This window comes from Chiloscyllium plagiosum, unplaced genomic scaffold (genome assembly GCF_037043375.1).
Source record: "Chiloscyllium plagiosum isolate Xiang-an unplaced genomic scaffold, Cpla_swu_hap1 HiC_scaffold_32, whole genome shotgun sequence".
Classification (NCBI taxonomy): Eukaryota; Metazoa; Chordata; class Chondrichthyes; order Orectolobiformes; family Hemiscylliidae; genus Chiloscyllium; species Chiloscyllium plagiosum.
The window spans coordinates 35,506,990-35,524,271 of NW_028270170.1; the positions used below are offsets into that span (position 1 = coordinate 35,506,990).

The 17,282-nt window shown below is 40.6% G+C and overlaps 1 protein-coding gene across 3 annotated transcripts in view; it reads right to left on the reverse strand.

Moving 5' to 3' along the window:
- Window positions 1-11,716: 11,716 nt before the first annotated feature.
- The window catches only part of LOC122539987 (sodium channel protein type 4 subunit alpha-like), a 189,059-nt gene continuing 183,493 nt past the window's right edge, over window positions 11,717-17,282 (reverse strand). For all 3 annotated transcript variants that reach the window (XM_087977901.1, XM_087977899.1, XM_087977902.1), the window contains one exon: window positions 11,717-16,342. In XM_087977901.1, coding sequence (XP_087834027.1) covers window positions 14,904-16,342 — 1,439 coding nt within the window. In that variant the 3' untranslated portion in view covers window positions 11,717-14,903. The remainder of the gene's footprint in view (window positions 16,343-17,282) is intronic.

Below are 17,282 nucleotides of genomic sequence, written 5' to 3' on the forward strand. Positions count from 1 at the left end.
CAGCATGGACGGGTTGGACCGAAGGATCTGTTTCCAAACTGTACATCTCTATGACTCTATGACTCTATCTAAGGTCAATCACTCTTCATCGCCACTGTTCACCAAACCCCTCCCCATACCATCACATTCAATTGTCACTCACTTACATCTTCCTTATACCTCCAATTGTCAAATATCCTCTGTTACTCACTTCCCATTGCCACTCACCCCCATTATCATTCGCACTCCACTGCTGTCCAGACCATTCCATTCCTTCTGGCCCCAAGCTCTGTATCCCCCTCCTACATATGCCTCTATATGGCTCCACCCCAGACATGCAGAGCCATGATCCTACACTCGACCTTAAACTAGGCCCTGATCCTGAAGTTGCATCCAAACGCCACCACCAGCCCTGATCCCAGACCCACTCCGTTAAATCATCGGTTTACTATAATGATGCTCAAAGCCCAATATCAGGGCTGCCTGGGGCCTCACAATACACCCAGCAGCTTTTTGTGCTCAACAACGGCTGGATTTGAAACTCTGAGCCAATATGTCCATCCAATGTCTCTCTATCTGCCAGTGGTCAATACCTCTGCAAAAATAGCTGACTGATTAATGTTGTTATGAGCATGTTAAGTGTTTGTATGAAATATATAAGTGATCATTTTTCAGTTTAAGCCTTATTAGCAAAGCTCTTTCAGGACTTAAATGTCAAAAGGTGGGAGACTGTTACCGGAGATTCTTTTGTGGATAGAATCTGCTTCTATATTCAACAGCATAAATCTTTGTGATATATAAAATATGAAATGTTTACTTCCTTTTCAGATCTGGTATTTGCACAGGAACTCTTGGATTACCAACTTCTAAATTTGTGTTCAAAATTGAACAAACCGGAAGGCAATTTGTCCCAAAATAATTCTGTAATATGAGTATCCTGTCCATCAGGTTTCATTTACTAAGCAGATCGGAAAGCAGAATACATGAATAAGTCCATCTGACCACTTATAACATTCAAACAAAACATTTGATCCCTCTGTCTTTCTGTGTCTGATAAAAGCATAGGAGTTCTCCACACAGGCAGCTGCTGCTAGAATTTCTATCTTATCAGGTTTATGTATTAAATGGGTTTTTCTAAGTGTTACAGGAACTGTACACACCTACTGACAAAAACAAATTACCCCACAGGATTACAGTCTCAGCTGCTATTTGTCAATAAAATGGTAAAGGTTTTCTTTGTCTTCTGATGATTCTGGTGGTCAAAGAAGAAAGTGAAATCCAATAGTTTGGAAAAAAAGTGTAAACTCTCCGGCCAGTATTTTACAGTCCTTGGTTGTAGGGTCTTTAGATTAGATTCTCTACAGTATGGAAACAGGCACTTCGGTCCAACAAGTCCACACCGACCCTCTGAAGATTAACCCATCCAGACCCATTCCCCTAGCCTATATTAACCCTGACTGATGCACCTATCACAATGGGCAATTTAGCATGGCCAATTCACCTGACCTGCACATCTTTGGATTGTGGGCGGAAACCCACACAGACACAGGGAGAATGTGCAGACTCCAAACAGACAGTCGCCTGTGGCAGGAATCGAACCCAGCTCCCTGGTGCTGCGAGGCAGCAGTGTTAATCACAGAGCCATTGTGCTTTGGGCAGGTTACTGGTAAAATCCTACGACACTGCATCAACAAGCCTCCTGTTAACCATTTTATCAGCGACAGGAAGAGCAGTGCCAAGGGTGGCCATGACCGACTGAAGAGGGGCAACCAGTGAAGCTAAATAAAGGACCCAGTTGATGGCGATCTTCCTGTGCCATTGGCATTTTGCCATTGACAGAGGAGCTCCTCAGCATGACAGGTGGTTGTTAGCTGCATGGGAGTAGTATGCCAACAGTAACTCTAGTGAGTGGGTTTGGGAACTTCATATCCGGAGATTCCAGAAGAAGGAAAATTTCAGCCGTCAAGGCTGTTCCCACACGAGTGCTGGAGGAATTTCCTCTCTGCTCCTTAGGTATGCCTTGCTGGTCCCAGCACAGGCACAAATTTTCACCCTACCATTGAATAGAAGGGTCTTCCTGTCCTCCTTGCAGACTCAGCAGTCCCTTGGTGGCGCTGACACTCTGGGTCAGCCCATTGTCCTTAATTGTTCACTGTGATCCTGCTTCTCACTCCCATGGGCTCAGACATCACCCTTGATCCTGTTGTCAGGACTTATCTTGTGCTGGGTAAATTCTAGCCTGTGATTCCAAAATCTACAGAAATGTTTAAGTTTAGCTGCACCGGTGGCTCAGTTAGAATGGTCTCTGTGGTATGGAGTCATGCAAACCCAAATGCAGCTAAGGTGGCAATAAGACTGGTGAAACTAGGTGAAAGAACTGAACCAAACAAGTTTTCTACTTTTGCTTGCATTCTTGAATCTATTCAGAATTGTTGGGTAAAGACTGGATTGAGATTAGGTTTTTTATTGCTTCCCAATTAAATAATTTCAAATGTTATTGTAACACATGGAACGAGACGTAAGAATTTCTTAGAATGATTACCTTTCATGATCATAAGAGTTCTTAAAGTGCTTCACTATCTATGAAATAATTTTGAAGTATAAACACTTCTGTAAAATATCAGTAGAGAATCAAAAGGGTGGAAGGGAAAGGTAGAGACGAGATATGAGTGATGTCTTCTGAGTGGAAGAGAAAAACATTGAAGACCAAATATTCTAATAGAACTTCAAAGCATGTCACCCTGTTGATGACTTTTGAAACAATATGCATTATTTCATTGACTTGAATGAATAAACACATTTTTTATGTAGGATTTTAATTACCGTTATTAGAATTTACTTTAATTGCATTGGTATGTTAAATAGAGTGACAAAGTATGTATCTTAGATTTAGATTTTATTCTCACATGTACTCAAGTATAACAGTATATGAGCATAGTGACAAGTGTAAAAAAGTCCCCATTCTCCAGCATCATCGTGGTTACAAAAGAACTAAAGGAAGTACAACAGGGAAAAAAAAAATCAGAGTACTTCTGTACAGTATGTTCAGACATACTGGGGATATGAAAGGTGCTAATTATGTCAGGGAGCAATGAGGAGCCTCACATCAACATATCCTGGTTTTTAGTGCGTTCGTAATGTGGATCACACTCACCTCGAACTTCTTTGTCAGTCTCCCTCAGAAATGAGAGCTTGTAATCCTAGTTGAAGCTCATTCCTGAATATTTTCATCGTGAGTCAATGAAATTTGATTCTTTAAATGTGGCATCACTGGTGATGTATACAGGGTCGGTGTCACTACATTTATAGCGAAAACCCCTCGGGAAAGTTACTAATGCCTAATGAAGAAAGCATTGGCTTGCATTTATACAAGCACCTTTCATATCCCCAGAATGTCTGAACATACTGTACAGAAGTACTCTGAAGTACAGTTGTTATGTTGGAGAATATAATCCAAAAAAGTCTAAGGAATGAAAAATGTTAAATCTTTTCCGATTTCTGTAAGTGACAGAATCACAGAAGTGTTTGACCCATGGTGTCTGCACCAGTTAATCAAATGAGCATCATGTACCATTCCCCTACCTTTTCCCCATACCTTTGCACATTGCATCTATTCAAATAATCATACAATTCTCTTGAATGCCTCGACTGAACCTTCCTCTACTGCATTTCCAGGCACAAACTATTCATTGTGAGACAAAGTTTTTTCTTCATATCACAGTTGCTTCCATTGCAAATCACTTCAAATGTGCACTCTCATTCTTGATCTTTTTATGAATAGCAGGGGTTTTATCGACACCATCCTCTCATGATATGGAAGCTTCTAACAGATCTCCTCTTAGCCTTCTTTTCTCCAAGGAGATTAGTCTGAAGCTCTCCAATCTAATGTCATAACTGAAACATCTCATCCTTGGAATCATTCTTGTAAATCTCTTTTGCACTCTTTCCATAGAACATACAACATTATAGCACAGTACAGGCCCTTCGGCCCTCGATGTTGCGCCGACCTGTCATACCAATCTGAAGCCCATCTAACCTACACTATTCCATGTACGTCCATATGCTTGTCCAATGATGACTTAAATGTACTTAAAGTTGGCAAATCTATTATCGTTGCAGGCAAAGCATTCCATACCCTTACTACTCTCTGAGTAAAGACACTACCTCTGACATTTGTCCTATATCTATCACCTCTCAATTTAATGCTATGCTCCCTTGTGCTCGCTGTCACCATACCTGGGAAAAGGCTCTCCCTGTCCACCCTATCTAACCCTCTGATTATCTTATATGTCTCTATTAAGTCACCTCTCAACCTTCTTCTCTCTATCAAAAACAGCCTCAAGTCCCTCAGCCTTTCCTCATAAGACCTTCCCTCCATACCAGGCAACATCCTAGTAAATCTCCTCTGCACCCTTTCCAAAACTTCCACATCCTTCTTATAATGCGGTGACCAGAACTGTACACAATACTCCAAGTGCGGCCACACCAGAGTTTTGTACAGCTGCAGCATAACCTCACGCTTCCAGAACTCGATCCCTCTATTAATAAAAGCTAAAACACTGTATGCCTTCTTAACAACCCTGTCAACCTGGGTGGCAACTTTTAAGGAACTGTGTGCATGGACACCGAGATCTCTCTGCTCATCTACACTACCAAGAATCTTACCATTAGCCCAGTTCTTTGCATTCCAGTTACTCCGACTAAAGTGAATCACCTCACACTTGTCCGCATTAAACTCCATTTGCCACCCCTCAGCCCAGCTCTGCAGCTTATCTATGTCTCTCTGTAACCTACAACATCCTTTATCACTATTCACAACTCCACCGACGTTAGTGTCGTCTGCAAATTTACTAACCCACCCTTCTACGCCCTCATCCAGGTCGTTTATAAAAATGACAAACAGCAGTGGACCCAACACCAACCCTTGCGGTACACCACTAGTAACTCGACTCTAGGATAACATTTCCCATCAACCACCACCCTCTGTCTTCTTCCAGCAAGCCAATTACTGATCCAAACTGCTATATCTCCCACAATCCCATTCCTCCGCATTTTGTACAATAGCCTACTGTGGGGAACCTTATTGAACGCCTTGCTGAAATCCACATACACCACATCAACCGGTTTACTCTCATCTACCTGTTTGGTCACCTTCTCAAAGAACTCAATAAAGTTTGTGAGGCACGATCTACCCTTCATAATACCGTGCTGACTATCCCTAATTAAATTATTCTTTTCTAGATGATTATAAATCCTATCTCTTATAACCTTTCCCAACACTTCCCAACAACTGAAGTAAGGCTCATTGGTCTATAGTTACCAGGGTTGTCTCTACTCCCCTTCTTGAATGGGGGAACCACATTTGCTATCCTCCAGTGTTCTGGTACTATTCCTGTAGACAATGATGATTTAAAGATCAATCCAAAGGCTTGGCAATCTCCTCCTGGCTTCCCAGAGGATCCTAGGATAAATCCCATCCGGGCTGAAAATGTGTTGCTGGAAAAGCGCAGCAGGTCAGGCAGCATCCAAGGAGCAGGAGAATCGATGTTTCGGGCATGAGCCCTTCTTCAGGAATGAGGAAAGTGTGCCAAGCAGGCTAAGATAAAAGGTAGGGAGGAGGGACTTGGGGGAGGGGCGTTGGAAATGCGATAGGTGGAAGGAGGTTAAGGTGACGGTGATAGGCCGGAATAGGGGTGGGGGGGCGGAGAGGTCGGGAAGAAGATTGCAGTTTAGGAAGGCGGTGCTGAGTTCGGAGGTTGGGACTGAGACAAGGTGGGGGGAGGGGAAATGAGGAAACTGGAGAAATCGGGGTTCATCCCTTGTGGTTGGAGGGTTCCTAGGCGGAAGATGAGGTGCTCTTCCTCCAGTTGTCGTGTTGCTATGGTCTGGCGATGGAGGAGTCCAAGGACCTGCATGTCCTTGGCGGAGTGGGATGGGGAGTTGAAGTGTTGAGCCATGGGGTGGTTGGGTTGGTTGGTCCGGGTGTCCCAGAGGTGTTCTCTGAAACATTCCGCAAGTAGGCGGCCTGTCTCCCCAATATAGAGGAGGCCACATCGGGTGCAGTGGATGCAGTAAATGATGTGTGCGGAGGTGCAGGTGAATTTGTGGCAGATATGGAAGGATCCCTTGGGGCCTTGGAGGGAAGAGTTTAAAAATGTGTTGCTGGAAAAGCGCAGCAGGTCAGGCAGCATCCAAGGAACAGGAGACTCGCCGAAGGGCTTATGCCCGAAACGTCGATTCTCCTGTTCCTTGGATGCTGCCTGACCTGCTGCGCTTTTCCAGCAACACATTTTTAAGCTCTGATCTCCAGCATCTGCAGTCCTCACTTTCTCCTAGAAGATAAATCCCATCTGGCCCAGGAAACTTATCTATTTTCACACTCAAATCTGTTCCAAGCTGTTCATATCCATCCTAAAGTGTGGCACCCAGAAATGTTTTTGAAACTCCACCTGTGGTCCATTAACTATTCTTAATCAACCCGTTCAGACATGTTACAAAGCATGGGGTAGATGGGATTTGACTGAGAAGTTTTGACCTAGAGGTAGGGACACTGCCAGTCTGTCATATGTGCTCTAGCCAAGTTCATACAAGTTCAGCATGACCTTCTTGCTCTTGCCCCTATCAATTAGGCCAGGAAACTGTATACTTTTTTAACTGAGCTCTACCTTTCCTGCCACCTTTAATGATTTATTCACATGGATACCAAGGTCTTTCTGTTCGTACAGTGTTTCCAGTAGGGAAAGGGAGGGAGGATAAACAGGTGAAACTAACTGAATGTTGCTTTTGTTGCTGATCTGAGGGTGAGTTAATAGTCCTCTTGAATTCCACTAGGAAACAGCACTGTTTCTTACCATAAAATTCACATTAAGAGATGTTACTGTGTGTCTTGGGAGACTGGTGAGAAAATTGTCCCTCAGAGTGATCTGAAATCTTTGCCCCAAATCCAGTCAATTAAGTTTTAGAATTTAGCCTGGTAAGATTGGTGATAGGATAGACCCAGAGAATTTGTGTAGTTACGTGGATTTTGTTTGGGCCAGGTTGTCTAAATAAAGGAAATGAAAATCAATCCAATTATAATTTACAATAAATACTAACACCAATGAGTAAATGTGTTTAAAATGTGAAAACTATGAAGTGACAAGATCATTGAAAGGTAGTTTACACATGGTAATATATTGTTGGACTGGTATACTTAGTGGTCGTCTGTGTGATTTCATGGCATTCAGCATATGCTAATAGATGCATAATAAGAAATCATGAAAAGCAAATATATTTATTAATGTATAGTTTATTACAATTTCACAGGGAAAATTTTCATTTTCTCCTCTAAAAATCTTTTCTCCTTCGTTATTGATACATTTTACATCTTTAAATTTAGTAATGTACATTACAGACAAGCAGCCTTACCACAAACCTGTGTAGACCGTGGAGATTAAATCTAAGAATTGGTGCAGTGCAGGTACAGTGTTTACAAAATACAGCCCTGGGTCAAAACATTGCAAAGCCATCAGGTCTCCAAAAGCAAAGCAAAAAATAATTGGGGTAGAACAGAGGCACATTTGTCAATACAAAGTTTTTGATGGAAATGTAATATTTGTAACCCATAGCAGGAAAACAACAATTTTCATTGAGACTTTAAAGTTGATTGTAAAAGTAAAAGGTTTAATGCAGTTGTATATAATCCCATTGACTCCTATTTTAACAATTGCAGTAATGAACCAATTATTCAGTAAGGTACCAAACAAAATGTACATTTATGTTCCATTCATGTCCATACCTTATCATGCAGATAAAATATCTCCAAGCATTTCATACAGTTAATTATTTATTGGAGTCCAATATTGTTGCTGGTAAACAAGGAATTGTATACAAACATCTTTTCTCTCCTGTATCATTACATTTTGGACTCAGGCTCCACTCCATAAATTCTGTGCCGGTGTTTCACTGTTGGGGATGATACATTTTGGATAATCTGTTAAAACGACATGTGCCTTCACAGATAGGCATAAAAGATCACATGACACTACTCAGAGACGTGTGGGAGACTTCTCTGCAGTGTCCTGGACAATATTTATCCCTCAACTCACAACAATCAAGGAGATTCTATGATCATTTATCTCATTGCTTCTTCTTATTCATTCACAGGATGTGGATGGCCATTCCTGATTGGTCTTGAGTAGATGGTTGTGAGCTTCCTTGTTGAACTGCTGCTGGCCATATTTTACAGGTACTCTCCCCCTCATGCTCCCCAGGAGAGAGCTCAGGAAGTTTGACCCAGGAATAGCAATATACATCCCATTCAGAATGCTTGTGACTCAAAGAGGAAACATGGCAGTGATGGCATCCCCATTCGTCAGTCTTTGGCATCTGCTGTACGCAACCTTGTTGCTTTATTGCCAACAACACAGCACTAACTACAGTTAGATAGTACTGAGCTCTACTTCACAGAAGGTGCAAATGATAAAGGGGCACCGAGTGAATCGGAGGAGCAATTGAAGGGTGTAATTTAAGGAGTATTTCAAGAGTGAGGGATGAAAATGCTGACAGGTTTAAAAAGAGAATTATAGAAGTAAAAGGTAAAGTTGTCAGTGGCTGTTGGAATAATTTTGTGACCCTGAGCTGACCACTGCATCTTTGAAGAGAACAGGAGGGAAAGGGGTAACTTTATTCTATTCTACAATCCCAACAGCAGGTTCACTCTGATGTGAGGAACTCAATGCATAATGTTAGTAAGCTGAAGTTCCAACAATATTTTGTGCCGCCATGGCCTTGATTTTAACTTTTGCAAGCACCAGGTTGTCAAAGGACAGAAAGGTCATATTGCCTGATAACCCTTGACAAGGGGCCCAAGCCAATTTAATTGATGGACTTCATTCACTTTGGTGAACTGGAGCCAATAAACTAGCATTCAGAGGCCACAGGAAACTGCTTATCAGGGTGGGGGAGAAGGTAGAGGGACAGGTGCTTGTCAGTGAAGGAGCTGAAAATCTAATGTTTTAATGGGTTGCTGTGCTTGGTGGTAAGATGTTAGTAGGATCAAACCTCAATGAAGTGCAACCTAAAATGAGCTACCAAATTCCAGGACCAGCTGAAAACAGCAGCAAATGTAACAGGATCAGGAACAGGATGGTTTAATTAAGCACTGTCATGTCTGGAGTGCAATCATCCAGTTCCTCTCAAATGGGGACAGTGAAAATCGATCTTTATAAACTGATGAGTAGCCCAGTCTACAATTTATCCTGAGATGCTTGCTACAAATTTCTACACAATTGAACATTGAATAACCAAAAACAAAACAGAAACCTTGCTGTTTCAAAATAAAATTGGCTCCAAGTGTCCAGATTGGGTTGATGATCAAGCTTAAGAAGTAATATTCTAATACCACCAAAAGCTATCTGAAGTACACTTACAGAAGGGTTGGCCTGAGTAAGTTTGTTATAGAACTATACAATTTTATGACACATAATTTAGTCCATAATGCCTGCCTTGGCTATCCAGTTAGTTTGCATTCCTGAGCACTTTCTCCACAGCCTTGCAAGTTTTTCCAATTTGGTTTAGAAAGTTACTTGTGAATCTGCTTCCACCATCTAGGCAGGCAGTGTATTCCAGGCCAAACTAACATTCAAAGCAGCAATCATACTAATGTGCCTCCCTGGTTCTTCCGTCAATTACCTTAAATCGATATTGCCTTGTTACCAAAACAATGGCAATGAAGAAGGGTTATCTATATTTTTAAAAATTATTTTCAGAATCAAAGAATTGTTACTGCACAGAAGGAGGACATTTGACTAGTTGTCCCTGCACTGGTAAGCTCCAGCTAAATGTATTTACTCAGAATCATCACTAGCATCATCACTAAGTATAAAGCAATAGCTGATGAAATATCTGGGTCAGAAATATACAATTTTTTCTTTAATTTTAAGCTCACTTTAGGATGGTGATTTAGATTTGTCACTTGACTGGCATGGAAGGCTCTGAACCTGATAGTGCATGAGATCTGAACAAAAACAAAACATATTTGTCAGCAGTAATGACATATTTTGTGAAGTCCTTAGCTTAATAACTGCTTCTCATAAAAATTTAGGCAAGCATGGAATTAGCAACTGCCACTGAAACCATTACTTCCACAGACAATATACATTTATAAATTCTATCCTATTTGTTTAGAGAAAATTATTGAGAAGATATGGAACTGCAGGAAGGTAAAGGAAATGGTCAGTATTTCTGAAAAGCAAGTGAATTAATACACAGTGACACGTGGCCATGGAAGAGTAATTATTGCACGTAATTACAGAGCATACTGCAAACAGACTGTTTGGCCAACTGGTCAATGCCAGCACCTATGTACCAGATCAACATACTTATGGCTCACAAAGGAGTTTCTGAACTTTCTGAACAGTGTGAAGCTGATGAACTGAATGATATTGATAGGCAAATGGCCCTTCCATATTCCAGGCGTTTTGATATTTTGAGAAGGAGACTTTGATGCATTCATTCTCACCACCCCTATTTCTGCCTGACCGGCAGGCCTCACATTATACAGTGACTGCAGACTTTATCTAACCATTGGTGACTGGCCTATTACATTTTCTCGCACCAAGAAAACTTTACTTCCTCCTAAAGTTGGTTCACAAGGCACAAAATTTAATAAAAGAAAACAAGAATGAGGGATGATCAGAACTGAAATCAATGCATATATAGTTGAATGGTTTAACTAAATCCAAGATATGCACTAATTTGTCATAGCAAGGTAGTATGTACTGTTGTGCATCTTGATTAGTGATCTGTTGTATTGCCTATCAACAAGGCTTTTTGCGCTCAGTAATAAATGAAAAATAAAACAGCTGTGCCACATGTTGTCAATGAATAAGAATTAAGCAATATTTACAAACAAAAACTTGCCTGATACAATTATATATATATATATAAATAAATATATATAAATACATTTTGCTGTGTGCACAGGAATTATTTCTCACCTTTGAGAATATTGTAAGCACTGTCATTTTCCCAGTAATTGGAATTATCCCAATGCAGGCTAGCCTTCTGCAAAAATAAGACTATGAGCTTCAGATAGAATTCCGATCTTCAATTGAGAAATTTAAATGACAGAAGAACAATTAAAAAAATAAATAGTAATATACTGAAAACCAAATGATTTCACATTTGTCTCATTGAACACGTCACCTGAGCATTTGCCCTGCCTTTTTTTATCATTTGGTACTTCTTTCTGCTAAGTTCAGTTTCTGTAGATATAGTGTCTTATTTTGTTGGATTTATTCATATAAGCACAGCATAATCAGGGGAAGCAACTGTAATAACACCATAACAAACAGATTACCGCTGTTTCTTCAGTCATATCATTCTGCCCCAATTTGAATGGGCATTATGTGCCAGCAAGGACAAGGGGCAAGTAGGTACTCATTGTATAAACAGTTAATTAGGTTTACAGCCTTTCTCTTAAATCAAAACTAAATAAGATAGGACAAGGGGCAGGATCATGTTTTGCCATAGAAGAAATTTCATTGATAATTTTAATGATTCAGTAGAGCTAATTTTGACTGTGATAGTAAGTTAGCTGTTTATGGCTCTGAAAAATGTCGTGCTGGAAAAACACAGCAGGCCAGGCAGCATCCGAGGAGCAGGAGAATCGATGTTTCTGGCATAAGCCCTTCTTCAGGAATGGGCTTATGCCTGAAACGTCGATTCTCCTGCTCCTCGGATGCTGCCTGGCCTGCTGTGTTTTTCCAGCATGACATTTTTCAACTCTGGTACTCCAGCATTTGCAGTCCTCACTTTCTCCCTGTTTTATGGCTCTCCCAAGTTTTATTTTGATTGAGGTTAGGAAGAGATATAAATGGTCTTTCAACTCGTTATCAACTATCTAGCACTGTTGCAGAAAAGTACGACTGCTAATGAATCCTGCTTCCATAATCACAAAGCACTGTTGTAAAGAAAAAAAACCTCTATTGACTGTTTTTGCCCTCTGGACAATTGTCTGAAAGCAGGCTTTGAACAGTAATTCCAACCTTAGTATCAATTTGGAGTTAATACCAGAGTGGCGGATTGATTTAACCTGATCCGAAAACTCAGCATTAAAACCAGCAATAAAAGCAAATTGACAAAGGATCAGTTAGACTCGAAACATCAGCTCTTCTCTCCTTACAGATGCTGCCAGACCTGCTGAGATTTTCCAGCATTTTCTCTTTTGGATTAAAACCAGCAAGTTTCCTCAACAAGTTTGCATGACACAGATTTGACCTCAGGCGTAGGGTGAATATTTGCAACACTTCCTCCTTGCAGTTTGTTCAAGTTCAAGTTTAAAAATGGGTTGCCCAGGATGTGACCATAAAGTGATGAAGTTGGTGTGTCACAATCATATGGATATGTTGATAATATTTTATTCTGTTAAAAGAGCCCAAGCATTATTCTGGTAAAATGTCTAAGGCTCTCAGGTGTGATGTGACACTTCTTACACACTGCAAATTCTATATGAACTTGTTGACCTTAAACTTTCACATTTCCCAAAGACTTAGGTCAACAGCATTGTTGTCCAGGAGCTCCTTACTGTTAGAAACCTATGAACATGGATGTTGGTCAGATTCCAAGGAGGACAGTTTGTATGAACTGAAATTGTATTCCCTGGAGTATAAAATGTTGAAGGGTAGAATGTACGTGGAGAAGCAACTTACTTGAGTTGAAGAATCAAGAACAAAAAGGAATAGTGCCAATATTAAAGCCAGGCCATTTAGAAACAAAATTAAGGACCAATCTCACACAAAGGGTAGTGGACATTTAGAATTCTCTCCAAATACTGAATGCCAGGATAACTGAAGCTTTCAAGATTGAGGTGGTGAGATTTTTGTTAGCGAACAGTATCTGGAATACATGGACCAAAGGTAGAACAATGGAGTTGAGGTGCACATCAATGACAATCTACACAAATGAATACAGCTTTGAAAGGCTGACTGGTCTACTCCAGCTCCTGATGACCCTATATGAAAACTTTTATTAATGATTCTAGAAATTAGAGACTTCATGCAAGTTGAGAGTATGTTTGAGGTGATGGGATGGATTATTACCAGGTGCCAACTCTACAAACTGAGACAGCAGGGCATGCAGTTGACTATCTTTCCCAGAGAGGGGGAAATTGTGGTAGAAGATTCCAGTGGTCATGTGGTAGACTGGTTTCTTAGGATCTCCAAGAAAGGTAGATTTCTGAAGAATGAGGCGACAATGATATATGGAAGGCAAGAATAAAGTAATTTGGAAAACCATGTGCTATCTTAGTGTGCTGACAGAATGTTTGATTGCACATGGGAGGTCAGAGAGACTTTATTATCAGAGGACTCCTTGATTAGCTACAGGTCTCTTGTTTGTTACTTATCCCAGGAGGTGGGGAAAAAATTATGGATGCACAAGTCTGAAATTAGCCAAAAAAGTGGGAAGTTAAATAAAGATTGTGAGGGTCTTTTCTTATCCATAGCAACATCAATTAAAAACCTTTCTCTCAGGCTGGGTGCAAGCCTCTCAGCTGTCTAATTTTAGTCAAATATGCTGTACTCCTGAGAAACAAATTGCAAGAGTTCCAAATTTGCCTCATTTACCAAATCTATTTCAAAAGATCTTCAGGTTTTAACTTTCAAGCCAATTTCTCGAAGCACTACAAGCTGAAAGTGCAGAGATCTGTGACGCTGTGACACAGAATCTACATTAAATAGAGTTGGAAAAATCTTCTTTAATATGTTCACAAAGAGAGTATTCAAGGTTGTTATGAGTAATTCACTGATTGAAAGCAAACTGTTAACGAATCAACATTTTAGAATCAGTATGTTTAATCTATGTTTTATGTTCGTCTAAGCAAAGGACTGTTCTTCTTGGTGAAGTTGCAACAGAATTTAATTGTTACTTCAACTTGAACTAAAGGAAGGACTCAGGATTTGACAAATTGCACAGTGGCAGTAAAAATCATTACAGCAGTAACAATATCTACCCTGATACATTAATGTACCATATCGGGCTCCACATACTGCAGACAGAACTTGTGTCACCGTCTAACGCATTTACACCAAAGAACCGTAATTGAGAGACTTGTTGAATGCCGATCTATTTTGGTGTCTTGCAGCATGCAAAAATTATTATATTTAAAATAGTATCTGAACAGCTGAGTTTCAGAAAGATTATAACATAGCTATTAATTAAGTGGCTTTTCATTTTGAATTCATTCGTACAATAGAAATGTACTATATGAAAGTTAATCTTCAACGATAATCTGAATGCTGCATATATTTTAAACATCTGTCATTTATTTGATTAGTAAAAGCACAGTATTGAAAGAGCTAAATGGATTTTTAAGTTGAACAACTTTGAAATGAAACTGAAGTAATGATCTTTGGGCTAACCTACCATGTGATAATGATTTTGTTTCCATGACTATCAAAAGGCCACCTTGGTTAACGTTCAGCATTAATTAAAATCAGGAGATCTGATATAAATCCAATTACTGTACAAGGATCAACCACATTTTCCTGAAGAAGTGGACATAGTCCAAAACATCTCTGTATGGACAGCAACAGTCTATGTTACTCTCTTATACACAAGGCTAATTGTGAGACTGCAGAGATGCATATTCCAGTTTCAGCTAAGTACTTTGTCATAGTGTTGATTACAGTCAAGAATGTTAGAGAGATTCTTTTTAAAAGATGGCATTTTTCTCTGGCTCAAGGGCTGTAAATGTACTGTAGATCCTCCTGGCTTGTACTGCAAAGATCAGTTGCACAATACACTCCCCATTTGTAGACTGCAATCTCAGTGCTCAAAAACTAGAGACGGAGTAGCATTCTTGAAGGCACTAGTGCTAGACAGCTTGGCACCTTGTGCTGTGTTTTTTATGCTTGTTTCATTACAAGTACTTTCAACCCCAATTATACAATTGATTCTCTAATGTCCTTTGTTTCAGGAATCCAGTCTTCTGGTTTGGCTGCACTTACTGAAGCTTCTAGAGGGGTAATTGCAGCTTCTAGAGGGCGTATGGCTGCTTCCAGTGGGGTAACTGCCATTTTCTGGTGAATCGCTGCTGCATCTGTTGCTGGTGTTTCTCGAGGAGTTGCTGCTGTGTCAATGGGAATTCCTTCTATAGGTGTCACTGCTTCTTCAGTAGAGGTTGTTGCTCCTTCAATAGGAGTTGTTGTTTCATCTGTAGAAGTTGTCCCTTCTGTGGGAGTTGCTAATACTTCTATAGGAGTTGTTGCTTCTTCCAGAGCTAAAGGTGGTGGAGCTACTATGCCAGGCTGGTATATACCGTAGTTTTGACTCAGTCGAGCAGCAAGCAGCCCTTCTTTCTCTGGAGCCTCTTCATGGTGGAGAATTGCATCAGTCGCACTCCGGCGGTACAAATAGGATGCATGCTTGACAGAGCGTTTCAGCAAGTGACGCCGGAACGCTCGCTGAATCTTGATTGCACAAACCTCCTCTTGCTTCCGCCGAAGCGTGGTGGTTATGGGTTCATACGAGACCTTGGAAGGATTGGCAGCCATGAACTTCTCCTCCATAGACTCCTTCAGAGTGTCCATCTCTCCAGATTCACCCAGCACCTCCTTGGTCAATGCAAAAAGGATATCCAGACAGTGGATCTTGTCACCTGACACCATCGGTAAGTCCATGGTAATCAGCTTGATCTTATTCGGTTTGGGAATTCGCAATGGCTCTTGCAGCGTGTCGACAAAGTCCGACAATCTGGCGTACTCGACAAATTGCGTGGCCTCCGGGTCAAACTTTTCCCAGACTTCATAGAACATTTCAAAGTCATCCTCGCAAAGTGGTTCCGCACTCTCCTCAGTGGCCACGTTGAAGTTCTCCAAGATGATGGCGATGTACATGTTCACCACAATCAGAAAGGAAATGATGATGTAGCTGACAAAAAAGACGACCCCGACTGGTGGATTTCCACAATTCCCTTTAACATCGGTCCCTGGATTAGCTATATTAGGATCACAATCAGGGAGTCCGCTGTTCATAATGGGCGAGAGCAGACCATCCCACCCAGCCGAGGTGGTGATCTGAAACAGGCAGATCATGCTGTTGCCAAAGGTTTCAAAATTGAATATGTCATCGATGCCTACTTCCTTTTTCACGTACGCAAAATTGGACATTCCAAAAATGGAATAGATGAACATCACCAGAAACAGCAAAAGGCCAATGTTGAACAAAGCAGGAAGTGACATCATCAAGGCGAATAGCAGAGTTCGAATTCCTTTAGCTCCTCTGATAAGTCGCAGGACCCGACCAATCCTGGCCAATCTAATAACTCTGAACAGAGTAGGTGATACGAAGTACTTCTCTATTATATCTGCCAACATAATACCTGAAACAAATCAAAAGAAGTGATATGAATAATTGTTTCAATCTACAAAGAATAACTACAAATGGTGGATGTCTGAAACAAAAATGCAAAGTGCAGTGCGCTTGTCAACATGGAAGAGAAAAATATATTGATTTCTTAGCTCCCACTGATAGATTAGATCACTAGTTTTATGATGGTAGCCAACTGTTTGCATTTCCAATATCTTTAATTTCTAATTTTTATTTTTAAATCTGTCTCCCAGAATAAATGTATTAAGATTGATGTTGACACTGTGAAATTTGGGTGGCAAAGAGTTGGCATGTTGCATTATATCAGTGCCCACTTTCGGGCAAGCCATTGACTATACAATATAAAATACAGATAATGCTGGTACTGTGTCCCGAAAATGAGTCTGCACCTGAAACATTAGTTTTTGCCCTATTTCTTAATTAAAGCAAATACCAGCCACAAACAAAATCAGAAATTGCTGGAGAAATTCAGCGGGTATGACAGCATCAGTGCAGAGAAAACAGAGTTAACATTACGAGGCCAAATCTGAATTGGGTCACTAGACTCATAATGTTAACTCTGTTTTCTCTGCACTAATGCTACCAGACCTGTTGAGTTTCTCCAGCAATTTCTGTCTTTATCCTATTTCTACTCAGGGGCTAACAGATCTGTTGCTTTTATGCAGGATATTTTGTCTTTGTGTGTGCAAAGCTTCAAATCACTCCCTCCCAACTTTTTGACTGAACTGGATAGCGAGAGATGGCAACAAGGATTTTTTCACTCCGGGGAAGCTCTCTGTGGGATAACACTGATGTGTCATTGAAAAGAATACTTGATTAGAGACAAAAAAAAGTGCAGATGCTGGAATCCAAGGTAGACTTGAAGGAGACTGGAAGAACATAGCAAGCCGGGCAACAATAGGAGGTGGAGAGAACTGCCATATCCATGAAGC